At 46.3% G+C, this 26,867-nt stretch overlaps 1 protein-coding gene across 4 annotated transcripts in view; it reads left to right on the top strand.

Annotated features, from left to right (window-relative positions):
• Positions 1 to 2,361: 2,361 nt before the first annotated feature.
• The window catches only part of Flnb (filamin B), a 134,277-nt gene continuing 109,771 nt past the window's right edge, over positions 2,362 to 26,867 (top strand). For 3 of the 4 annotated variants that reach the window (XM_021181303.2, XM_021181302.2, XM_021181301.2), the window contains exon 1: positions 2,362 to 2,817. In XM_021181303.2, coding sequence (XP_021036962.1) covers positions 2,526 to 2,817 — 292 coding nt within the window. In that variant the 5' untranslated portion in view covers positions 2,362 to 2,525. Of the gene's footprint in view, positions 2,818 to 9,364; positions 9,383 to 26,867 lie in introns of those variants that run through there. The other variant, XM_085828384.1, reaches the window with a different exon arrangement.

Raw genomic sequence — 26,867 nt, 5'->3', positions numbered from 1 at the left:
GTCCTGAGTTCAATTCACAGCAGCCACATGGTGGCTCACAACCATCTGTAATGGGATCTGATGCCCTCTTCTGGTGTGTCTGAAGACAGCTACAGTGTACTCATATACATAAAATAAATAAATATACATACAATAAATAAATCTTGAAAAAAGAAAGAAAATGGGTGTATAAGGACTCTGTCTCTCCAACGTAATGTTGGTTATGAATTTGGTTACTATTTGCTTATGAATCATCCCAGAGGTATTTTATGCCCCGACAGGTAATTATATACACATGTACAACCTTTATTTATACAGGACCAGAAGCTTTGCCCTATTGTTCTGTCCTCAACTGTATGGCTGCATGGTCTAGTGACACCCTGTAGACAGCTGACTTTTCCCTCCAGGAGGAAGGGGTAAGTGAGCCAAGTTCTGTGTGGCAAAGGTCCCCCCACACCTACTCTCAGGAGTTCAATATGGAGAGATCATTAGATCTGGTGGTATGGACAAGGAAAATGGCAAACGAAAATGAAGTTAAGGATCCAGGTTCGCTCCCTGGTGTGTAAGGACTCAGAGGAAGTTAAGTCACTAAGATAAGCTGTTAGGTGTTCTCCTAGTTTTATGACTATTTCCTCCATGCCAAAGGAAAGCATAAAGGCTGGAATGAGAGCAGACACTGGGAGCCTGAACCAGCAGAGGTCAGTGACAAGAGCTTCCTTATGAGGCAGGAAGGACTGTTGGGCCTTCTAGTATCAATCTCCTTGGATTGATATGTTTGCAGTTAATTGCTTTGTGGAAATGAGTAGAGCAAACACCCCACCCAGGGCAGGGACAGGATGTAGATTCTTCAGGCCTGAAATGTCAGGCTCTAGGTCTCACATTATGGGTGTCCCACACCCCAGTTGATTCTGCATGCAGGATGAAGGCTGCCCCCCCTCAGTCTGCAAGCACACATCCATCCATTCACCCACTCACTCATCTGTCCTCTACATCTCATATGGCAATTCTACACCAGGTACTCAGCTGTAGTTGAGATCACTCTAGACCTATTGCTGGGGTATGCAGACCAGCATGGAACTGATATCATTCATGTCAGACACGTATCTTCAATTTTTTCGAGACCTTAGATCTCCATCTGTTCCCCGACACTGGGGGGCCGGGGGGGGCTTTATGGAGGAGATAAACAAGCTGAGCTGAGTGAGGGCTACCAGGCTTGGGATGTGGAGAAAAAGGAACTGAATTCTCAGGCAAAGGGAAGAGAAGAGGGTTACCGGTCAGTAGGTGCATGACCCATTTATCGGGCCCTTTCTTGGCCATCATAGTTATAAAATAAAACATAACAAGATCTTCTGCTAATCAATTTGCCTAATACAGTCAATAGGGTCTTCAAGAGAGTTCTAGGAAGACCTGACTATGGAGCAGTAAGGAGATGACAGGGTGAAAAAGATGTTTGTGCCTTGTTTTACAGGCTTTGAAGATAAGAAAGGCATCATAAGCCAAAGCATGCACCTAGCTTCTAGAATCTGGCAAGGCAAAGGAACAGATTCTTACCCAGAAGTTCCAGCAAGAAATGCATTGGGCCAATGAACCCCAGATGGGACACCTAACTTACTGACATGCAAGATAGGAAATCTGTGGGATTCTTGGCACCAAGTTTTAGTACTTTGTTACACCAGCAAAAAACTTCTAATATCCATAGAAAACAGTTCATTTTCACTACTGCTACACAGATAGATGTGGTATTGGACTTTAAGGCTGAGTTCCTTTTCTTTCTTTCTTTCTTTCTTCTTCTTCTTCTTCTTCTTCTTCTTCTTCTTCTTCTTCTTCTTCTTCTTCTTCTTCTTCTTCTTCTTCTTCTTCTTCTTTTTGTTTTGTTTTTGTTTTTTCGAGACAGGGTTTCTCTGTGTAGCCCTGGCTGTCCTGGAACTCACTTTGTAGACCAGGCTGGCCTCGAACTCAGAAATCCGCCTGCCTCGGCCTCCCAAGTGCTGGGATTAAAGGCATGCACCACCATGCGCAGCTCTGAGTTCCTTTTCATATAGAAGTCAACGTGTCTAATTTATGTGCAGACTCTGAGAAAAGCACGTTCCTCTCACTGATGGGTGGCATATTCCCTCTTGACGCAACCATCCCTTCTAGTCTAGTCCCCCGCCTCCTCGTGTGCCCTTATTCTGGGCCTTTCCCAAGTTACTTTCTTCTTGCTGGCCAGTACATCAGGTTGGGGATACTTAGGAAGCACCACCCCACCCCACCCTCCGGCGTAATGCAGGCTTTGGACCGTAGAGGGCGAGCGCAGCTAAGGAGTTCGCTTCTATAGGGTAGAAACGGGGCGGAGCCTCGGGGGCGGGGCGGCGTAGCGCGCAGGCGCCAAGCCAGGCTACTTCGCGCCCGGGGTCGGACGAAGGCAGTCCTGATCCTGTTGCGGCTAGTATAGCAGCGCTTTCGAACCCTTTCCCCACTTGCCTCAGTTCCCCTTCCCCGGGCCCTTGGGGCTTTTCATCTCAGTCCCTGCAGCTCGTTGTCTCCGCGTACTCTCTGCCTCCAGGATGCCGGTGACGGAGAAAGACCTGGCGGAGGACGCGCCGTGGAAGAAGATTCAGCAGAACACGTTCACGCGCTGGTGCAACGAGCACCTCAAGTGTGTGAATAAACGCATCGGGAACCTGCAGACCGACCTGAGCGACGGGCTGCGGCTCATCGCGCTGCTCGAGGTGCTCAGCCAGAAGCGCATGCACCACAAGTACCATCAGCGGCCCACCTTCCGACAGATGAAGCTGGAGAATGTGTCTGTGGCTCTGGAATTCCTAGACCACGAAAGCATTAAGCTCGTGTCCATTGGTGAGTGTTGTGGCCAGGCCCTAAGTTTGCAGTAATCGGGGTATCCGGCAGCGCGCCCCCACTGCGCATCGCTACCCGGGTGTGAGGGAGGGGGAGATGGTCCTGGGATGAGGACCTAGGAACATAGGCCTTTTCCGCGGTGCCATCTGTGGGCTGGGACCTGGCGTGATTGCTCGACGCGGTGCTCCTGGCGGTGCCGCTGCAGTGTTGGGGTGGGTTAAGCACTAAGACCTTCCAGTCACACCTGGAGATTTAATTTGCGGGAACTCCTGGGATTGCTGGGGAAATCGTCTGCTGACCCTAATGACAACGCCGTGGACTCAAGTACCAAATCCCTACTTTACGCTAGCCAGGTGCGCCCAGAGCTGCGTGACCCGCCTGGGCTGAAAGGGCGTTGGCTTCGAGTCTGGGCGTGGAGACCTAGGACGCGACCGCTCTCTTGCTTAGGATCTCTCCACCTAGGTGGAGACGAGGACCTGAGACCCTCCCCTCCCCTTCTTAGACCGGAATGGGTGTGGGCTCTGAGGTTGGAAGGGGCGTCACAGGGGAATGTCCTCACTTCCTAGCTCTGGCTCAGCGCTGGCGGGTTCCTTCAGGTGGAGATAATTTAGTGGTTGATAATAATTAATGTGTGTAGAAGAGGACTTGACTGGCGCTGGCTGTGTGGCTCTCAGAGTTATCTCAATACTTAACGTCCGGTGGCCTGAGATGTTCTTAGGCCCATTTTAATTTTTATTAGCGGGCTGATAGACTTGCCCAGGGCCACCTCTAATGTGGTCCAACTGAGAAGTGAAGCAGTCCCCCACCCCATTTTCCTGGGTCTTCCTGAGAGGGAGTTTGAGTCCCGCTTCTTTCCTCCCGTCTTGGGTGAGAGAATTAAGACCTGGAGTACTTTAGGCTTCTACAGAGAAAACAGGGCTCTTGAGAATGTGTTTTGTGATGGACAAGGGAGGTGTGTACGTGCCCGGGCTCACTTGTTTGCCCCCGTAGGCATTCGTGTGTGCACATATAGCATATATTTATGAAAGGGTTTTTTTTTTGTACACAGTGGGTGTGCAAAGTATTATGTAGAGGATGTGTGCACTTCGTGAAAGGGATTCTTAGGACTGGGGTTTCTTCCTGAGGAAGCAAGGCCATTCCAGTGACTCCAGTGACAGAAAGGAAGGAAGGTGGGTGTGGCTTCTGGGACTTTCTCTAGTGTAAAGGGGTTCCCTCTGGACTGAGCCTCCTCCTGGCCTCGCCCTGGACTTTCCCCACACCTGTGCTGGCAGGTAGATGGCTTGCTACTTCCTGGGGCCAGGCTGCTAGCTACCAGCCTGCCTCCCAGCAAGCTCTCCCTCCCAGGGGTGGCTTCTCAATGGAGGAAGCTGCCAGGGGTGCATCACATGGGGGGGGGGCATCTTTTATATTGAGGAGGGAGGACCTCAGAATTCTACAGGAACTCTACTTTCCTATGAAGAATGATTTTCAAAGCCTGCCTGGCTGAGCTGGACTTGCCTTCATCCATTGTTTATGCTATATGTATTTCATTAACTCAACAAAGAAAATTAAATTAAACCAGGAGTTAAACATGACAGAATTGCTGAAGAAGAAGAAGAAGAAGAAGAAGAAGAAGAAGAAGAAGAAGAAAGAGAGAGAGAGAGAAAGAAAGAAAGAGAAAAGAAATCACAGCCCCAGAAAATCAAGCACTTCCTAATTTACTAGCTGTTACTCGTGGGCTGCTCCTCCAAGCTTGTGGGTCTCATTCTGGCCTTGCCTGGTGGTCCCTCACAGTTTTCTAATTGGTCCTCATGATTTCCACTCGAACCTGCTGAGGCCTGAGCCCCCCATTGTCTAACATCTCACAGTTACCTTCCATTCATCTGTTACCCATGGCCAGCTTGTGTCAGTAGCCCTTCACAAGTTGTAGTTTGATTTGTCCCTTTAAAATACTTCTTGGATCGTATTCCCCGGAGTAGTATTCCTAGGTTAGAGGGTGTGGCCACATACAACTCCTCCCTAGCCTCCCTAGTTGCTTTCCAGAAAGATCTCTTAGCAAACAGGTTTTCCAGCCTCTGGAGACCTATCCATCTTGCCAGGGGCCCAGACTGCTGCAGGAGGAAATGGAGCCTAGGCCTAGGGATAGATGTCATAGGTAATGACCAGCCCAAAAAAATGTCATCTGGCTTGGACCTTGGTTCACTTGTGTTGTCTTGTGCTTGCCATGACACTTTTTATTAGGGCCACCCACTGTATGTTCTGTTGAATGGTCCCATTGAATAGCCAGGATAATCAATTGATATCAATTAATGTCCTTCTGATAATGATCTTCTCTAACAGTCCCCTAGAGGGTCAGGCAGGGGTTGAGTTCTGTCCTAGGCGGCCACATGTTACTTAGAAAGCAGTTGCTGTTGCTAATGATGTTGTTAGTATTAGTGTTTCCTACTTAAAAAGACAGGAAACAGAAATGAACCAAATTCTAGAGGCAACGGGGCTAGGAAGCCCACGGAGCCCAGAATGCATGATAGCCAAGCTATTGAATTTGAACTTCGAGTGGATTTCTTTCTAGTGTCAGAGAGCCAATACAGCCTCCCTTCCTCTTCCCTGCATAGAAGGGTTGATATAGCTTACTTACACGTTGCAGTTCCAGGGTGTTGAAGCTGGATAGCCATGGTCTGAACCTTAGCCTCAGATGCAGTAGGTAGGGATCATGGGGGTCTTTGATGAGAGGCAAGATTAATCCTCTGGGCTGTGATGACATCTCCTGGGATTAAAGGTTGTAACTGTCAGGAGGTGTTTTGTCTTGCGGTTGGTTGACCCTTGAGGAATAGCTGCTGTCTCCATTGGTGGCATTTTATTGAGCATTCTTGTTCTCCAGGGGCTCATGTTTTACTCTATAACCGGGGATGCTTATTGGATGAATTCAGAGCATCGCTGTACACCGTGGCTAACGCCCAGCAGTTACATTGTGAGAACCTTTAGAATCATGTCCGTAAGCCCAGCTGTGAGACATGAGATGGTCAGCAGCTGCTAGAGGCCAGTGACATATCTGCCAATAACTTCTGAAAGACAGCCATGGCTATTTGTTTGCTCACATTTGTGGTTTATCAGAAGTTGGTCCCACCCTAGGCGCTATCCCAACATTGAGAGTTTTATTTAGTTTCCTATGTCTTGAGCAGTTCGCAGAGAGGCTCAGCCTGCCTGGTTACAGGGTTTTTGTTAGGAGTTGGCAGTATTATTTACTTGTTTTCTCCACAAATCTTTCTGACTTTTGGGCAGCCCAGCTTACTTTGGAAAGAAAAGAAGTCTCCAAGCCCAAGAATGACAATTGAGGCTGCTAGAAATTTGGGTAATCTATTATGGTTTGGTCCTCTGGAAAAGGATTTTCTTCTTCCCCGTTTACAAGATGCAGCTGATGCTGATTGCTTGCTTAGCTTTACCTGCACAGGGTCAACCTAGGCACTGTTAGTGTGAGTTCCTAAGCCTTTGGGTCCCTGGATGGCTCACCATGCCACTAGCATCTCCTTCCTTTTCTCTCCTCATCACTAGTCTGATGCAGTTCCCATTTGTGATTCCTTATGAACTAGCAAGCAAAAGCCACTGTGTTCTTTTGGACCATGAAATCTAAGAGTCACAGAGAGTACTTATGTAGCAAAATCTCAATTTGTTAGAATTGACAAATTCAGGGTCATTTGCAACAAGACCACCCATTACTGTGAGGTATACTAAGGGCAAAGGGGGTCGGTCAATTCTCTCTTGCCACAAAGTAACTATTAAAACTTTTCTACACCTCTGTTGTCTAATTGCTGAAATAGAAATAATAAATAACACCATAGAAAAGTTGTTACAAGGATAATTTTACATATCTTTTGCTTGCAAAAAAAGTTAATATTCCTAAAAGTGACTGAAACAGGGACTGGAGAGAGTTGGCTTAGTAGCTAAGAACACTTGCTGTTCTTGCAGAGGATCGGAGTTCAGTTCTCAGCACACATGTGATGTCTCACAACTCTCTGTAAATCCAGTTCCAGGCACTAGGCACACACACACACACGTATGCAAGCAAAGCACTCAAACAATCAAAAACAAAACAAAACAAAACTATTGTTTGAAGTGCCTGGAGTAGTTCAGGGTACATAGCAAGTGCTCTGTGAGTGCTTGTTAACTAGACAGGCTACTCTGAGATTATCTCGAGTTGGGCTGGAAGGGTGTGCACACTGGACTGAAGCTGCAAGCAGCGCTCTGGGAGGCCAGTTCAGCTGGCTAATGTTGATCCTACTTGCTAAAATAGAGTGGGGAGCTGCTTAGAGGGTGTCTGCTTCTTGGAAGGGGATGACCCTGCTGTGTTCTGGCTGCCCCCAGGACCCATTCACACCAGCTTTGTTTCTGAGCTGGACAGGAGCTCCAGGCGCCTGTCATTCCAACCTCCCACCCCGTTCAGGAATCTCTGGGCCAAATCACTTCCAGATGGTGGCTGCTGGGCCTCTGCTAAGCTTTAACAATGGTGGAGCCAGCATGCCAGTGAGTGGCTGCCTTCATTCTTGGAGGGTCTGTGGGAAGAAGGACTTTTATATGGAGCCAAGTATGTCTTTAGGCACTCCCTGACACACGGGTCCAGGTTCTGCCCTGTGAGCAGGCATCACAAAGTGGGCTGCTGACAGTGTTCAAACCACAAGCTTTTAGACCATGGCAAGGGATTCTAGACATCTTACTTTCTGTATACATAGAATCAGCAGGTTCTAGGCCTGTTGACCAGGCATGGACTCAAGAGCTAGACTGCTTGGATTGTAATGCTCTCACTCTGCTCCATAACAGCTCTAGTGTGTTGCTTTAATTTTTCTAAGCCATGGCTTTTCTATCTGCAAAATGAAGGAAAGTAATAAGTAGTCCATATAGAGTTGTGGCAGGGAGTGGAAATCTGACTAGGCTGGACCTGGAGCTCAATTGGAAGAATTCTTGCCTAGGATATGCAGAGCCCAGAATTTGAACCCCAGAACTGAGTGAACCTGTCATGGTGGCACACACCTGTAATTCCAGGACTTGGTAAAGTAGAGGCAAGATGGTCAAAAATTTGAGGTCATCTTCAACTACATGGCAGATCTGAACTTACTCTGGGCTACATGAGACCCCGCCGTTCATACACACACACACACACACACACACACAATGATGTTAATATGTTCATTGTTAATATTTTTTGTTTGTTACGAGTCTCATGTAGCCTAGGCTAGCCTTGGAATTGCAGATAATGTCGCCTCTTCTTTCCAATTTGAAATCTATACAGAGCCTTTTGTATGCCAGACAACCACTCTACTAACATGCTATCCCCTTAGTGTCTTGGATTTTCTCTTTTACTTCATCTATTTTATTGTTTTATGTTTAACTTTACTCTTTTATTATTCTAAGAAGCTAGATCTGAATTAGAACCCCGCCTTAAGCCTGATGGAATGAGCCATTTCAACCTAAATGGGTACCATTCCTACTTTAATAATGATTACAGTTGCCATGCATGATATTCTACTAGAAATCAGCTCTTATATTATTCATGTAACTAGTTACTGACCGAGTGTGCCAATGAGCAGAGTAGACTCGGGTTCATCATATAATGAGCAATGGCATTTCTTCAGAGGCCTTGCGGTGGAACTTGTGCTTTTCATGGGACACTGAGTCCATGACCTAGGGAGAGCATTTCCTGGGAAAGATGATTAACACACCAGGTGGTTCTCTGTAGGCTATGGTGCCAAAATGGCAAGTGAGGGTGGGTATTGGAGCTAAAGAAGGGGGTGCTGGTTATTTTAGTTGTGTTGCTTGGCATGACAATTGGAGCTGGGAAAACCGGAGCTCTGTATAAGATTCCACATCGTCAGTATGTTTTTTTAGATTGTTATTGAGACAACAGCTCAGGCAGGCTTCGGCCTTCAAATCACTGAAATTGTAGGCACTACCTGCTAGCATTTGCCTTTAGTGCTTTTCTTTGATAAATGATAATTGTTATATCACTTCTACAGACTGTTATAAAGTAATTGTATAAGACTTTTGCTTTGCCTGTATTCAGTGGCAAAGGTCACCCCAGAACCGCTGCTGCCACTCATCCTCCTTCTGCCGGTCCCCACACTCTAGAACGTCCTTGGCCAGATTCTTCTCTACTGTTAGCAGGAACATAGCTTGGCCCTTGACCCTGGTGACGAAGCTGCACTGTACTCGCAGTGGCTGACCGATTCTCCTCCCCCACCCTCAGAACCTGATTTTTCTGAGTAGTTCAGGTAGAAACCTTGGCAGGGACAGCAGAGTGGTTCTGTTTATTTGTCTGGTTCTTGGAACCAGCTCTGCCTCCTTCCTGCCTTTGCTGTGCTCAATGTTGAGCTGTGCACCCTTGGCCTCTCCTATAACACCAAGTGTTTTCATGCCTTCTGTCTGCTAAGCATTGGTCTGTGCAATTCTTATCTCTTCTGCCTTATTGCAAACCCTCTAATGCTTTATTATTTTTTGAGATAGGCTCTCACTTTACAGTGCAGACTGTTCTCAAACTTGTGATCCTCCTGTTTCCACCTTCTGAGTGTTGTATCTTTGCATTTTATGGATGAGAAAGGTAAGGCTGAAACCCACCTCCCTTTATAAGTCAGGTGTGGTACAGACAGCAATTTATGTCTCACCAGAAGTCACTTGTTCCCCAGCGTGGCTATGAATGTGACCCAATGCAAAACTGTAAACTGACTTAAGACATTATATATGAATTGTTTTCCTTTCTTCTTTTTATTGGGGTGGGGGCCATAATTCAAGTATGCGGTTTTGTCCTATGGACTTTGTGGATGACTCCTGTCGCAGGGTCAAGAGCTTACTTTGAGAGTCAAGTGTTTTCATGTCAGACTGTACACGGCCAGATAAATGGGTCTATTGTAGAAAGGGGTTATGGGAGAGACTTTCTCCTTGATTGGTTGGTGTTTGCTTTATTTCTTGTTTTGTTTTGCTTCAGCCTTTACTGGTTTGTGCCTGATTAATGCAACACTAACATTTTCTGCTACAAGCTGACCTTCATGACACAGCTTCAGCTGCTCAGGAGGCTGAGCATCACAGGTTCAAGGCCAGCTTGTACAGTTTAGTGGGATCCTGTCTCAGCATGAAGTGGAAAAAAGTAGGTTTGGTGGGGTGTGGACAAGGATAGCGATCAGTGCTAGAATACGTGAGACCTAGGTTCAATCCCTAGTTACGGGAGGTAGGGAGAGAATGACATTTCCTGACCCACCTTTGTGCACATTTGCCTTACCTGCCACCACACCAGAGAACATTGATTGTGTGTGGAGCGTGCTTTCCACAGTGTCTTTAGATATTTCTGTGAATCCTTTGCCTTTGGTTCACAGTGGGGAACAGCAAAAACTTGTTTGCTTTGAGGCAGCTGTTTGGGGCCTTGTGTTGTGAGGCCTAGAAGCCAGAGGTGGGGAAGGAGCCTTCCCAGGAATCCCTTATGGCTCCTGTCTTGCCATAAAGCAAGTGTGGACCGAGGTGGGGGATGTGTCGAGCTGGCTGTGTCAGCAGAGCACTGGTGGACATTGGCCCAGCTGCGCTATGTTGGAAATGACCTCGCCTACATCCCTTTCTTCTGCTACCTTTAAACATTAACCAGGGGAAGGTGTTTTCTGGGGAGTACAGTGTTCCTCTCAGCACAGGTCTGGCCGTGGTCTTTTCTTTGTGTGGCTCTGGCCTATCTTGCCTGCCGTTCCACCAAGTGGCTTTCTGTTCATTGTTCCGCTGGCCTCAGGCAGGCCACCAGCAGGAAGGAAGCTGTGTGCTTGAAGCTCAGCTTGTGTTGCCCGTGGCCTTCTCCACCCCCAGAGAAGCTGGTCTGAAGGCTCATTCAGGGCTCAGCCTTCTGAGTAGTTCAGGGCTGGCTTGTTGAAAGGTCTGGGTTTTTACACCGCACTCCTGTTCTCTGTCTCTGAAGGCCCTTTATGCTGGCATGAATTCCCTTTCTCATGGAGATTTGAAGCTCTTTTGACTAAATGGGCCGGTCACCTTACTGGGTATTTTCATAAGGATTTCGCCATGCCAGCCAACTTTTCTGGAATTTCCTCTCTGATAGAAAGGCAACCAATGAGGTTGGAATTATTTGGAACTTCGCTTGGAATGTTGGCACCCTCACTATATAGGGAAACGGGTGGGGATTTGTGGCAAGGAGTATGTAAATTTGCTGTGACACATAAATTGAGATTTTTAAGATGGAAAAAAAAAAACCCTCAAGCAGTTGGCTTTCCTTCCACAAAGAAGAAATGGTGTTTGTTTCCACCTTGTGCTGAGTGTGACTGGGACAGTCAGGCCTCCCTTGCAAGTGGAGGTAGGAAAGGTTCTGAGTGTTCCTCTGTGCCCTCTGCAAGCCAGCCCCAACAGTTTGGTTTCTGTCATGTTGGTACCACAGTTCTTATGTGAATCATTCCGAGTTCTTTGCATGTTCCTGGAGGGACTTAACAGATTCAAAGGAATCAAGAATGATTCGGCATCCCACAGTCTGTCAAGCATTTTTGGAGAATAAATGGAAGAGTTACTATTGGTAATAAGGCAGCTAGAAACGGGGTCAGACATTTTTTGAGACAGGGTATCCCAGGCTGGCCTTATACTTGGTGTGTAACTAAGGACGACCTTGAACTTATGATGTACCACACACCTTGTTTCTATGCAGGTCTCTGTGACTTGGTAGTTCCCTGGCTTAGAAGGGAAAACTGCTTCAGAAAGAGACAGAACACAGTGGAAAGATCAGGGATGCTTCAGATCATCTGGAAGCAGGACCCAGAAGTATCAGGAATACAGAAGCTAGGTAGATCCTGGCTTAGAAGCATGCGTGGGTGGCTTGTCCTGGTCCTCAATAGCAGCTGAAGGAGGGTAACTGGCACCTGGGGATGGGATGACTCTGGGGCAGGGGGATTGTTACTGGAAGGGCCTAGCATTCTACGTCTAGCAATGCCTCTCTTTCTACAATCCTCTGTGTGTCGTCTTTATGTGTTTTCTCTGATATTCCAAGGCTGTTACTTCAGTAGACAGAGAGCCGGTTCCCGGACCCGTATCCCTCTCTAACATCTGACTTGCTCTCTTCTGCTGTTGTAATTGTTCCAGGGATATATCTTACCTCTGAGCTTGGCACTTAAGAAATAACGTGCTGAGTAAATAAACAGTTTCTAGCACAATGGGTTGAGTAATAAGCCCAGTGCATTGATTTGCTGGTAATTTGTTTGTTTGTTGCGTCTTGTTGCTAAAGCAGGAACAATTGTATAGTGTGACCTGTGGGTGTCCCAGCCAAAGTCCCAACTTTTGGATCTGTGATGTTGAACTTGATTTAGTCCTTCATGCTCACCCTCTCGTCACTGACAGTTGACAGTCAGCTGTTAGAAAGCAAGGTTTCTCAAGTGAAGCTCAGACAATGAACTTAATAGTGAGCCACTGAGGCTCAGATCCCGGTAGTCACAGCAACCGCTTCATGAGAAGGAGAGTGTGTATATTGAGTATCTGCAAAGAACCAGGCCTTGTTCTAAAGGCTTTCCAACAATAGCTAAAGGAAACCTCAGGGCAACCATTTGTTTGTTTTGTTTTTGTTTTTTCGAGACAGGGTTCCTCTGTATAGCCCTGGCTGTCCTGGAACTCACTCTGTAGACCAGGCTGGCCTCAAACTCAGAAATCTGCCTGCCTCTGCCTCCCAAGTGCTGGGATTAAAGGCGTGCACCACCACTGGCCCGACATTCATGGCAACTTTGAAAGACAATTATTGTTTTTTTTTTGTTTTGTTTTGTTTTTTTTGGTTTTTTCGAGACAGGGTTTCTCTGTGTAGCCCTGGCTGTCCTGGCACTCACTTTGTAGACCAGGCTGGCCTCGAACTCAGAAATCCGCCTGCCTCTGCCTCCCGAGTGCTGGGATTAAAGGCGTGCGCCACCACTGGCCCGACATTCATGGCAACTTTGAAAGACAATTATTGTTATAATGTCCTTATAGAAGTAAGGAAAGCGAGGCGCACCCAGCTGGCTAGTAGGGCTGTGTTGCATGTTTGTCTATGTGTAGACATCAGATCGCCTGAAACTGGAGTTACAGACAGTTGTGAGCTGCCACGTGGGTGCTGGGAATTGAACCTGGGTCTTCTGGAAAAGCAGTCAGTATTCTTAACTATTGAACCGTCTCTTCAGCCTCAAGCATGTTTTTGAATGAAAGGTCATTTTTGTAGGCTGGTGAGGTAGCTTAGGGGGTTAAAGTGTTTGGGGTTCAGTTCCTGGGACCCACATGTTGGAAGGATGGAGAACTCCTGCAAATTGTCCTCTGTCTTCTCCCACATACCCAACATGATGCATGTACGTGCACACATGTGCACACACACTCACACAAATGTTACATACATAAATAAAATCATATAAATGGTTACATACATAAATATAATTTAAAAATTTTTACATTTGTAATTATTTATTTTGAAACAAAAATTAAGTACAGAGAAAAGCATGGCTCTTACCTGTGAAGAACTTGGGTGAATTATTTTGCTTCCTTTCGGGGAGTTTGGCATACAGTCTCCTTTTGGTTGTAAGGGAGGAGAGAGAGGTGGTTTTCTCAGGAATGAGTGTGGACTGGACTCTCTTGTGCAGTCATTGCTCACACTGGTGTTTGTAACCAGATTCCCCTTTGAGCTTTAACTGTGCTTGGACCAGCATTAACATTGGATGGCTTACTTGCCCCTCACTATGGTTTGGAAGTCTCTTGGTTCAGGAATATGTTTTGGTCAACCATGGAGCAGGGGTGTTCCAGCTACTTCCTGTGTCTTAAAAGCTTTTAGGACCAACTTTTATTGGGACTGCCAGGGTCTGTTAATAACAGTTATTATGTTTGGTAACTGTTGCAATTTTTGTCTCATATTTAGCTGCCCAGTAGAGAGAGATTCAGTTTAGTTTTTAGTTACTCAGCTACACCCACAGTTTAAACTGTGTTTCAGAAGTCCCCTGGCAGGATGGAGTTGGACAGCCTAGTTGGTTTCCCTTGCCCTCTTAGGGACTTGTAGAGATTGTCCCATACTGGCCCGAAGGCTTCACACTCTCATGGAGGAGCTTTTCCCAGTCGTACACCAGACCCACAGAATCTCCCATTTCTGTTTCCAGTGGGGCAAGGGAGATGGAATGAGAGCTACTTCTGACATAGTCACGTTCCAAGTGCTTAAGACAATAGGGTAAGAATGACCCTGCCACTTCCTTGGGAGTCTCAGGGGCAGGGTTTCTGGAGTGTTCTGATTAGAAGTACTTTGTTTGCCCTGTCACAGCACTCTGGAATAGCACTCTGGTCCTGGAGGACCATAAATGTCACATAAATCACACCCATCCCCCATCTTCTCGTACCCTTCCCTCATTGGTGAGGGTCACCTCAGGCTAGAGGAAGAAGTAATCTCATTATCAAGGAAGGGTTTATCCTGGCTAGGAATTGGTCAAATCTGAGAGACTGAGACTGTTATCAAGAGAAGAGGTCACCTGGGCTTTTGATTATCTGTTGGTTAGGCACCATCTGGCTTAGTGGCATTTTCTGGCCTTCTGGGCAGTCTTGCCTTAAAGATAGAAAGAATGATGACACTTTTGCTTTTTGTTGTTGTTGTTTTGTTCTTTGTTTTTGTTTGTTTGTTTTTGTTTTTTGGAGACAGATCTAACTATGTAGCTCTGCCTGTCCTGTAGACCACGCTGCCCTCAAACTCAGAGATCTGCCTGCCTCTGCCTTCCAAGTTCTGAGATTAAAGGCCAATGCCTTTTTAAAAAATAAAAAATAAAAAAAGACAGCATCTCACACTGTAGCCTAGGCAGGTCCAAAACTTGGGGCAAGCCTCCTAAGGCATAGATAAAAGGCAGAAGCCACCACTCCTGGCAATGCCAAGTACTCTTGACAGATTCTTCTACTTTTCTTATCAGTTTGTATTTTAGTTACTTTCTCATTGATGAGACACCATGACCAAGGTAATTTATAGAAGGTTGGAGTCTGGTGAGGAGCATGGCAGCAGGCAAGCAGGCATGGTGCTGGGACAGTAGAGGAAAGTTAATATCTTATCTGTATGTAGGAGGTCAAAAGAGCTGAGAATGGTATAGCTTTTAAAATCTCAAAGCCCATCCCAGGCCACACCTCCTAATCCTTCCCAAACAGTTCTACTAAGTGGGGACCAAGCATTCAAATATACGAGGTTTTGGTGGACATTCTCATTCAAACCACCACAGTTTGGACAATCATTTTCCTTTTTAAATCTTTTTTCCCTACTGGCTCCTTTGCTCTTCTCCTTTTCTTTCATTAACCCATTCTTTTTGTCTCTTGCAATATCCCCCCCCATTTTTTTCAAATTTAAAGCATGTATGTGTGTACGTGTGTGAGAGTATGCACATGTGTATATGTGTATGTGAGTCACATTCCATGTGTAAAGGTCAGAGGATAGTTCTGGGGGGTAGTTCTGGTTTTTCCCACCATGTATGTTGTAGAGATGGAATCTGAGTCATCTTCAGGCTTGGCAGTGGGCATCTTTAGTTGCTCAGGCATCTCGCCAACCTTCTTTGTTTTTTTGTTTGTTTGTTGTTTTGTTTTTTAAAGGATGTATCTGTTGTTATTGCATGTGTGATTGAGTACTTGATTGGCCAGGGCAGACATGCATTGTCACATCACATCACTTCAGGAGATGCTGGAGGACAACTTGTGGGAATTGGTTCTCTCCTACAGTTTGGTCTTAGAGATTGAATTTGGGTTGCAAGATTTGCATGGGCAAACACCTTTATCTGCTAAGCTATCTCACAACCTTCTTCTTTTAAAGGTTTTATTTATTCCTTTTTATGCTGTGTGTATGTGCTTATGTGGGGGGGGGCACAGGTAGGACGGCTTTTTATATGGGTGCTGGGGATTGAACTCTGATCTCCATATTTTAGAGGCAAGCACTTTTCTTGACTGAGCCGTCCCCCTCTCTTTTCTTGCATGTTTGCTTTTGCCTTGTCTGTATAAGAGATGGCCTTTGAAAGCATTGTAACATGCTGATCACCTTTTTGTTGGCTCTGACTGGCCACAGGAAGTGTTTCTCTCCTGCTCTCCAGACAGGCAAGGTGATCTGTAATCCCAGGTGCTTCTGAGGTTTGGAGGCTCATTTGAGCATGAGTGTATGAAACCAGCCTGGGCAACACAGACTCAACCATAAGGGGGAGGGGAGGGAGGTAGCATTTGAGAGTCTGAGGCAGGTGAATTCAAAAAGCCAGTCTGGGCTACAAAGGAAGTGAGGGACAACCCTCCCCCCACAACATTCTCCCTCATGTAGTTATGGGGTAGAAAAGCTCTCGTGTTGGTGTGTCTGGCTCCTAGCAAGCACCCAGGAAATGATAGCTGATTCTGTCCATAGCACTGGTTCTGCTTTATATTCCTGGGTGCAGCCCCGGCTGTTTTGTCAGGATTTAGTGGAAATTAGGAGCAGTAGGGAGCTAGAAAGACAAGAAGGTTTTTCCAGTATCAGTCTCTGCAACCCCAAGGCCATGCTGACTGCCTTGCATGCTTCCATGTGGATCAAAGTAGCAAAGTGAGCCATCTGTTTCCACCCAGCACCCGGATGGAAGACTAGCGGTCCAGGACTTGGCCCTGGGTATCACTTTCTCTCCCTTTAATCCGGGCTCTTCTGTCTGGGACATTGTAGGGCAGCCTGCGCCACCTGGCACCAACACTTTCACTGTCCTAGGTATGCCCTTAACCCTAGCACAGTCCAACCTTGTGTTACGAGGCTTATGATAGTACTTTAACAGTAATGCTCGGGAACTACCCTGAAGATCCCTGAAGGTTGCTGGATCAGAATGGGCGTAGGAGGCTGTGGATTCTAATGTAGGAGTGGATCTGGGAAGTGACTGCAGTTTGCGTCTTGCTTCCTCCATTTGCCTGCTGATTCCATGGGTAGGTTAGACTCCTGACTGATAGGACAACATAATAGCCATCATTTTCTTTTCTGTGCCCAGGGGACATCCAGCCCTTTTCCCAAAGGTAGAGTTGGTAAAGGTTCTTGAGTGAGGAAGGCAGATCTGTTTAAGCACAGGAAGGAATGAGTCAGTCAACGGGGCACAATGGCTTTTGTTTCTCCAGTTCGGGCAGGTCAATATATCAATAGCATCGGCAGCTGTTTAGCCAAGGCTCAGGCTAGCTATTCTTTCTTTTCTTGTATTTTTTTTTGGCGGGGGTGGAGGGGTGGGGGGGTTTGTTTTTTTGTTTTGTTTTGTTTTGTTTTGTTTTCCAAGACAGGGTTTCTCTGTGTAGCCCTGGCTGTCCTGGAACTCGCTCTGTAGACCAGGCTGGCCTCGAACTCAGAAATCCACCTGCCTCTGCCTCCCAAGTGCCGGCTCCATGCTAGCTATTCTTATTCCCAGGTCTATCTCTATGTTCATTTGGACCCCCTTCTCTGACCTTACTTTTGTGTCTGTAAAAAAAAAAAACAAGAACAGAATGAGGCCAGCATCTCCTGGACTCACTCGGACAGTAAAGGAGCCACCTCCCCTCCTACTTTTACATTCTATGGCGGTGTCCATTTCATCCTCACTTAATTTTATTTCCGCCTGCAGTTGACTCACTTTTACAACAGATGTAATTGAAAAGGAGACTTTGTGTCACTATCATAATGGAAAAGCAACATCACTGAGTAAATGGAAGGTAACCATAAATAAACCCAAAACAGTGTTATAAAGTAGCAGCCAGCTTGCCTCTGCTCAGCAGGAGGCCTCTCTGCTTGTAGCAAAAGGGGGAAATGAGCAGCTGAGCGTGTGGAAAGTAACCATGAGCGCACTTATGCTAAGCCCTTCTCCTGACCTGCTCAGACCTGATGGAGGACTGGACCTGCGGGGAGAACCACATCTCTGATGCATCATGACTGGTAGCCACGCAGCTCTGATTAAATTAGTAATTTACAGTGGTTTCCTCCTTTATCTGTGGTTGGAGACCATGGAGATAAACAATGAGTAAGTTTTAAATTGTACCCCGAGCTGGAGGTGGTGTCTCACCCCTTTAATCCCAGACTTGTTGAGGTCGAGGCTAGCCTGGTCTATAGAGGGAGTTTCAGGACAACCAGGGCTACACAGAGAAACCCTGTCTCAAAAAACAAACAAACAAAATCCAAAACAAACAACAAACAAAATTATACCCTATTCTGAGTATAGATTCTTACACCACCCACGTCATCCTTCCGGGACAGATCCATTCAATTGTCTGGAGGGTCTACGTCCCATTTATTTATTCTAAGTCTGCTTTGTAAAACATGATGTAGGTCCAAGAAGCAAACTGAAAGACTATTTGCTGTGATACTGTTTGTGTTAAGTTTTATTTGCATGTGTATGTAAAACCAATACATACATATATGTTCATGGGAATGACCACTACCAAATTGTGTGGTTGCCAGGCTGTATGTGTGCTGTAACTGGGGCATACAGTCCAGGGTATGCAGCTGGTTGTGGTAGTGCATTTGTTAAATCCCAGCACTGGGGGTTGGGGGGGGATCTCTGAGAGTTTGAGGTCAGCCTGGTCTATGTAGAGAGTTCTAGGCCAGCCAGGGCTACATAGTGAGATCCTGTCTCAAAAACAAAAGTGGGAAGGGGTATGCAGAGGGTTTTGATTCTTCATGTATTTAATTCTTCTGTTGAATGGTAATTGTGTCATATTATAACTTCCCTGTTCAGTGTGTTTGTATAGACGATTTCCCTTATAAAAAGGCTGAGAATGTAGCTCAGTAGTAGAGTAGTAGCCTGGCACGTACAAAGTCCTGGAAGAAAGAAAAGCATAACTGACTAGAAATGGTGGCACAAAGCTGTAGTTCTAGCTTATCAGGAGGCTGAGGTTTGGAGGAGTTTGATCCAACCTAGGCAACCTAACAAGACAAATATATGGATTGATAGAGCCCATTTCTCTATTTGACCATGGAAAAGAGAAACATGCCTGTGTCTATTATTCTGTTTGGATGTCTTGCATACAAGTTTGAGCCCAGCTTGTAACAAAGAACATAGATCATCCTCAAGATGTTGGGATGTGATAGTAAGACAAAAGCCATTCATGCTGAGTAGGAGTCCTCCCCACAGCTGTGTTGAAAGACCTGAGCTAATTACCTTAGGAGTATAAGGCCCTCCTGTTGCTAGTGAACATGATAAGCTTGGGGTTCCCAAAGACACAGAGCCCCAGAAGTTTGCCTCCAGGAACCTGCCGTCAATAGCCTTTTGTCTGAGAGAAGATGTTTTTCAGAGTATTCCAAGGGACTACTGAGATATTTGTACTCTCTAAAAGTAGGTAGAAGTCCAGAGTAGGGGATAATCTGACCAGGAATGAATGGCAGGGAGGGTCGCACTCTGACCTAAACTTTGCACTGGCCAAATTAATTCTGTTGGTCCTCAATGAGTAGAGTGTGTTCTGGTCTCTAAATTTAAAATTTTAAACAAACAAACAAAAAACATTTTTTTTTATTACAACTCAGATATAGTAAAGGGTACTTTATCATACTTGCAGGCAGATACTCTTTCACCCTTAGATACACATTCCTTCACAGAGAAAGGTACCATTACCAATATGAAGACAGAGCATACCTGTGGACCTATGCAACAGCCTTCAAAGTTCCTTTGAACTTTGACCTGGACTTTGATATCTCTCCATTTCAGGCTTCCAAGTGCTGGGATTACAGATGTGTGTGCCTTCATGCCCAGCTTGGTTTTTGTTTGGTTTTTAAAAATACTCTTCTTTTAAAGATGGTTGGTATAAGTGACTGTCATTTTAGTTACTTTTACAAAACTTTTAAGTTTTCATGTAAATAGTTTTTGTAACTAATAGGCAAAGGTCCCCCTATTTCCACCACATGGGTTAACTAGTAGCATGGTAGATGCTTCTTGAAAAAGCAGAATAAAACCTTTCCAGCCATCATTCCACAGCTAGCCCATAAGCTACACCTACTATGAGCCAAGTTGGTACCAAATAGTCACATCTCCCACTTATTCATCTCCGTGTTATAGGTAGGGGAACGGACACACCAAACGTCTCCTTTAGTGACTTGCCACACAGACAAAAAGCAATAGAGGCAGACTTTGGATGGAATGTGGTAGGATGCAGTCGTTCTAACAGTTTCAGGCCCTACTGCCATACGTCATATGGCTCGAGGAAGAAGGTTGGCCCCTGTTCCCAGCAGTCCCAGGAAAGTCTCAGGATTCAGTGGGATTTATCCAGTCTGTGTTCCCTGCCCTCCCCTCAAGTACTGACTGGTCACATAACTATTGTATTCCCCCAATTAGAAATTAGGAACATTGAAGATATGGGAAATGTCTGGTTTTTCCCAGCTAGGGCACTGTGACACTAGTTTGTCAGTTTTTCTTTAGAACACTCTTTCATTTTATAAAAACATGTGTTTCTTACCTAGTCACTTTTAGGTAAGCCTCTTGTCCACACCTGGGAAGAGAGATTATCTGGTCACATCACAGACATAAGAGCAGGGGACACACACTCACATGCGCGCACACACACATACACGCACATACTTTAAGTTTCTTTTTAAAAAGTAGGTTCAATTATTTTTAAATTTTTCATATGTGTATTTGTTTGCCTGCATATATGACTGCATGTGCTTGTTAGTGCCAAGGAGGCCAGAAGAGAGGGTATTAGATCCTCTGGAACTGGAGTTCCAGATGGCTGTGAGCTACCATGTATGCACTGGGGCTTGAACCCAGGTCCTCTGCAAGAGCAGCCTGTGGTCTTAACTGCTGAGCCATCTCTCCAGCTCTCAATGTACATTCCTTAAAAGATGTTACTTAGACATGGATAAGAAATAAAATTCAGTTTAACTGAAAGGGACATAACATCCACACCTCCTGGAATACCAAGTAACTTCACAGACCTGCAGACGTACAGAATTGTATTCCATCTGAAGAGGCTACCAAATTTGGGTCCATGAAAAGCATCAAGCACCCTACCCCAGCTTAAGAAGGAAGAGTTCAAAGAACAAGTGAATGTGTGAGGAATTGGGGATTGGGTTGGTGTTCAGAATTTGTTAAAGGAAACAAAAAGCAAAAACAGAACAATATAAGTGAGCAAACAAACCAACAAAATATAGCTCAAACCAGCAGCCTGGCATTTTGAATGTGTTTCCAGATTGGAAGAGTACTCAGATGAAGCTCAGAGCTTTGAACCTTTGAAGGCTTTGCATGACACCACAACTCACACACCAGGCTAAAGGATGCCCACTTGTTGACTAGGCAGGAGGGCTGGCTGCATCCTCAGCCCTGGCAGTGTGGGCACGATTTTTATTAGGACCAAATTTCCGTTGAGAGGCACACGAAATCTTCCCACTGCCACTGGTGAGCTCACCAGGGCTGGATCCACAAAGGCCGATTGTTTCGGACCCACTGCCTGTAAGCTTCTTAATTAATGGTCAGATTGACCTTTCTTACTGTTACAAACAAAGATGAGCCGCTAATATGCTAAGTTTTTCTTTAATAATACATTTTATTGTGGGAGGGACATGTGGGAGCAGGTGCAGGACATCCATGAGGAGGCTCCAGGAGAGCTTGGGGGAGAGTCAGTCCTTTGTTTTTAATATTGGATCCCAGGGATGAAAGTATAAACTCGTCAGGTTTGGTGCCAAGTGCCGCTGCCCACCGAGCCAGCTCACTGGTCTGCCCTACCCACCGAGCCAGCTCACTGGTCTGTCCCAAACTAAGATTGACTTTTTTGGGAGAATATGATCCCCCCCCCCCCCCCCCCCCCCCCCCGTCCAGGGCTGGGGACTAAACCCAGGCCCTATGTACTCTGGGGAAGCTCTCATCACTTGCCTATATGTCCAACCTTGGACAATTATTCTTAATGGATGGATGGGTTTTTAAGTTCTGTCTTTTCTTGCCTTTCATTATTTGCTTTCTGCCTTGCCTTTTGGAAAGGCCATGGTAACTCACAGTGCGACTCAGCACCTGGCATAGAGAAGTTTTTGTAGATGGCTAACAGTGTGATCCTTCAATGCTAACTGACAGTGGAGTCAGCAACCATGCAGCCGCTGAGAGAAAAGAATTGTAAGTTTGAGGCCAGTCTGGCTATATAATCAGACCTTGCCTCGAAAACAAGGATTATTTGTTTTTATCACTAAACAAGGATTATCAAAGTGGTTAAGTGGATGGTTATATGTGGGGGTGGTTTGGCTAGTTGGCTCTCGCTGGTTCTCAGTTTTTGCTTTCCTTGATTAAGATATGATTGGTGAAAAAAAAATCATAGAACAGCAGTTTCATTCTCAATTTGTTTGCAACAGGGTATCTGGAGTTAGTCTTGATCTCACCCTGTCCGGAGGCGGACAGTGAACAGGATCCTGACCTTCTTGCTGTGCCCCCCTCCCCCCAAGTGCTAGGATCTCAGGCAAGCACCATAGCACACCCAATACAATGCCACTGGAACAGAGAAAAGAAAAACGAAAAAACAAAACCTGTTTCTTTTGCTACTTGAGACTGAGCCCCAGGGCTCTCGGGCTCTAAGCAAGCTACCCCTGAGCTACATGCTCTGCCCAGTTTCATTTTTATTTTGAGACAGGGGCTCAATAAATTGCCCAAACAACTTTTGAACTTGATAAGTTGCCTGGACCTGAACTTGGTAAGGTCTTGAATTGGGAATCTTCCAGCCTCATCTTCTAAGTGTGCATGTGCCACAACACCTGGATCAGCAAATGCTACATAAAAGTGGTGTCTTGGGTTTTCTTTTTTGTTTTGTTTTCGGTTTTGTTCGCACCCCCCACCCCACGCCCCACCCCCTGTAGCTTGCATGTAGGGAAGGCCTGTTTCTAAAGGCGGGACGTGATACCCAGTGTTGTTACTAGTATTTCAGTATTAATCTGGGGTAAACCAAGGCTCTCACTGTACACCCGACTTGCAGTCAGCCAGCCTGCTGGGGAACTGAAGATGCAGTGTGTGCTGCTTGCTTTCTTCCTGATGAATCCAGAAGCGCTCTGCAGCGCTCTGGGAGGACATCTCTTGCTTTGTTGCTCTCTCTCCTTTCTGTTTGCCAAGGATGGCATTATTATTGGTGGGTTGGTGCAAGTTTTATTCTTAATTCTTCAAGGCAAGTACCTGCTTCTGGTAAGGCGCTGTATTCTCATAACCTGAAGAGGAACACAGAGCAAGCCAGAGATCCCTGTGGTGGTGCAGAGACAATCCTGCCTCCTTCCCAACACACACGCGCACGCACACACGCACACGCGCACACGCGCGCACACACACACACACACATACGCACACACGCACACAGAGAGAGACAGAGAGAGAGACAGAGACACACACACATGCACGCGCGCACGCACACACACACACGCACACATGTACACACACACACACACGCACGCACACACACATGCACACACACAGAGACAGGGAGAGGGAGAGACCACGTTCTTAGGCTCTTTTATAAGGTTAGCATCTTATGCACCCTGATTCAAGCAAGCAAAAGCAAACTGCCAGAAACTGGAACTCAGGAGGAGTGTGCATAAATAGTTACCTTTCCCTCCCACGGAGCAGCCCGCCTCTGCCTAGCAAAGGATAGATAGTTGTTTGCATTTCTCTCTCTCGGAACTTCCCGACCCTCTTATTAAGTGTGTTGGGTGGGAGACTTCTAGACTATGCCTGTTAAGTCCTGATAGGAGCCAGTACCTTATCAGAGCCTGATTGGTGGGGACTAAATGAGTTCTTTACAGAATGCTGCTGTTGTGTATGGGGGCACACCTGGAATCCCACTCTTTAGGAGGCTGAGGCGGGAGGGTTGTGAGTGCAAATCCAATCTGTGGAATGATGTTAGGCCTAACTTCACAAACGAGGAAACTGAGGTGCCTCAGGTAAACGTGTGGCCGAGCCTCGCCCGGCAGCAGAGGTGGGTAGATAGCTTGAGTTCCAGACCCAGAACTTCAGCGTCTTGATGGACAAAAAACTTTTTTGCTTTCTGTATACTTTATGTGATTATAGCCAGCTCTCTGTTCTCATGTGTGAAGAGAAGGGATTTGCAGCAGTCAGTCACCAGGTATATGCACCTGTTGCAGCCATCAAACCTGGTGTGCCAGGTTAGTCTGTATCCAATGGATATTAAGCAGGGCCCTCAGGCCGTCTGATGTCCCAGGTCCTGGACCCAGATGGCTCCTTGCTCTAGTGAAGGACTTGATTTTCCTAAAGATCTGATTGTTCCACCACTACCAGCAATGGGGTCTAAATTCCAAACTCAGTTTCCAAATAACAGGCAACGTATCTACTCCTGTTGCATTGGTGTCTTGGATACTTATCAGGCAGGGGCAGTTCACATAACTTGCCTTGAGCGAAGTCATCCTGAGTGCAGCCTTGCAATCACCAGTAAACAATTACACAGATGGCTCTAGGTCATCCAGATATGCTTCTGAAATTCCTCAGGCTTACTTCACGGGTCTTCCCTGCCCTCCTTCTTGATTTTTCTTTGTGGACTTCCCTCTGGAGGCTTCCATCCTGTCTTCACTGTGGCCACCTGGGTGGTCCCAACCCCACCATATCAAATAGCCCCGGAAAGGTTCCCGGCCTTTTACACTCACTTGGAGGCTTCTGCCTCTGTCTGCTGTAGAGTTCTTGGGATTTTAGCATTCTTGAGATTCTTTCGGTGGATGATTTGGGAAAACATTTCATTTCTTCAGTGTCCCACATGACCCTGTTCTACCCCTTGCTCCTCACAGGAGCCTTAGATGATTGACACTTTTCCCATGTCACTCAGCTGTGCCACTTGCGCTGTGTGGATTTCCTGTGCTCTAGAATGAAAAGGCCTTCTAGAAACCTGAGCACTGGAGCATCTCGGCCTGCTTTCCCAGGCTGCCCTAGAAACTCTGCGGAGACTTGGCCAAGTGATAACTCCGGTTATGGATTCTTATTAGGAGATGCTGTAACAGTCACTTGTAGGGACCTTGGCGTCTGTAGGTTCTTACCCTATTCTTGAGAGCCTATTCTGGAGAGGAGAGAGGAGAGGGAGAGAGAGGGGAGAGAGGGGGAAGAGAGAGAGAGAGAGAGAGAGAGAGAATTAAACCTTTGCCTCAGGCATGCTGTGCAAGCAATTCTACCATCAAACTCTCCTCTCCATTCCTCATCTTAACACCCCACCCCACCCCCCATCTCGCTCCAGCCTATTTGTTTATTATATGTAAGTACGCTGTGGTTCCTGGGATTGGAACTCATGACCTCTGGAAAAGCAGTCAGTGCTCTTAACTGCTAAGCCATCCCTCCAGCCCTCATCTTGACTTTTTGAAAGATAGATTCTCTATCATCCTCCTGGCTACCCTGGAACTTACTATGTAGACCGGCTGACTTCAAACTTAAGAGAGCTACCTGCCTCTGCCTCCCAGGGGCTAGGCAGGTGCCACTATGCCCAGCTTTATCTTGCTATTTATTTTGAGATAAGATTTCAAAGTTGCCCAGGCTGACTTTGAGCTAATTTATTGCTCTATAGCTCAGACAACCCTTCAGTATGCAACCCTTTTGTCTCAGCCTCCCAAATCGCTGGGATTTCAGGCCTGCACTAACAGGCCTGGCCATGCCCTGCTAATGGCTTTTATCCCTGGCAGGGAGCAGGAAGCTGGGAGGGAGTTAATCGTGGAGGCCCAAGTCTGAGTTGACAGTCACTCACCTTTCTAGACTTCAGGTCTTCAACTAGACCAGGAAGCAGTTGGAGAGTTTCACGGACCTTTGGGGGGTGGGGGTGGGGTGGGGGAAGAGAGTGCAGCTTTTTGGGTTTTGTTTTTTTTTTTTTTTTTTTTTAAGGCAGAGTTTCTATGTGTAGCCCTGGCTGCCCTGGAACTCCCTCTGGAGACCTGGCTGTCCCTGACTCCTGAGTGCTGGGATAAAGGCGTGCACCACCACTGCTTGGTCTTACTAAAGCATTGTTGGGTCATTCTAAGAAAACAAAAGCTTGCTGGATGTGGCAGCACATACCATTGCTCTCAGCACTTGGGAGGCAGAGACAGTTGGATCTCTATGGGTTGAAGGCCAGCCTGGGCTACAAAATGAGTTCTAGGCCAGAAAGAGCTATGTAGTGGGACCCTGTTTCCAAAACAACAACAAAAAGAAAATCAAGCCTTAAACTAATAAATAAATCAATAATAAAATTGGAAATTTAGTAGTTAGCACTCTTTTGAACACAATTGAGAAAAACTTCTTAAACATTTTTTGAGATTATTGCTCTTGATACTTTGATATCATAGACTTAGTCCTCCCAAACCCAAGGCTCCCCCAACTCTAGCGGGTTCATAAGCGTTGCTGTGTAAACTCCTGAGATATACACCTTTCTCTAAACCAGTCCTTATGTGGGAGTGCTATCACAAGTACCCACCTTTACACCGGATATTAGATCCCTGCAAGGAACTTGGATTCACAAACCTGTATGGGGGTTGGGGTGGGGGATGTGGGGGCACAAGATCAAAAGCAATTGAGGTTCCTGGTCCTGTCATTATCGTAGTGTCTGCCTCCCACCCCCACCCCCCTTTCTCTCTGCGTGAATCTCTGTGGCATTGTATACACCCTGCCTTACCCACTCCTCTGGCTGTTCACATCTTGGTCCTACACTCATGCAGAAATCGCTAGGGAGAATCCAGTTCAGCTTATGTGAGGGAATCCACTCCAGTCAGCTGTGGACATGACAACACCATTAAACAAATTCGGGTTGGTGGAAAATCATCTTAAAGAAGTTGTCATAGAAAATTAGATGGCTCCAGAGGGAAAGATGGGATGATTTTTTTTTTCTTTTCTTTTCTTTTCTTTTTTTTTTTTTTTGGTCTGGTTGAGGGCATTAAGTACTTTTTCAGTCCAAGATGTTAAAAATAAGCCATGTCCAGGGCCTGTCTCCAAGCTAGGAACATGTCACCCAAAGTTCCAATTGGCTTACGTGGCTGGCTCCTTCCTGCCTGGAAGCAGTGCCCAGATCAGCACCTTGGGAGCTCTTGGAGCTGCCTCTGCCCCAGTGTGGGGGCTCTTCCTTCCTGCACAGTCTGCAGTGCTGTCTGAGGCAGGATGGCTTCTCCTGGAAAACTGGATCAACGCATTTGCTCAAGGCCAAGGATCTCCCCAAACGCTAATCAGAGTAGA

This window comes from Mus caroli, unplaced genomic scaffold (genome assembly GCF_978045245.1).
Source record: "Mus caroli unplaced genomic scaffold, Mus_caroli_1 scaffold_12, whole genome shotgun sequence".
NCBI lineage: Eukaryota > Metazoa > Chordata > Mammalia > Rodentia > Muridae > Mus > Mus caroli.
Note: the sequence above shows the minus strand (reverse complement) of the source record. Positions and strands in the feature narration are given on the sequence as shown.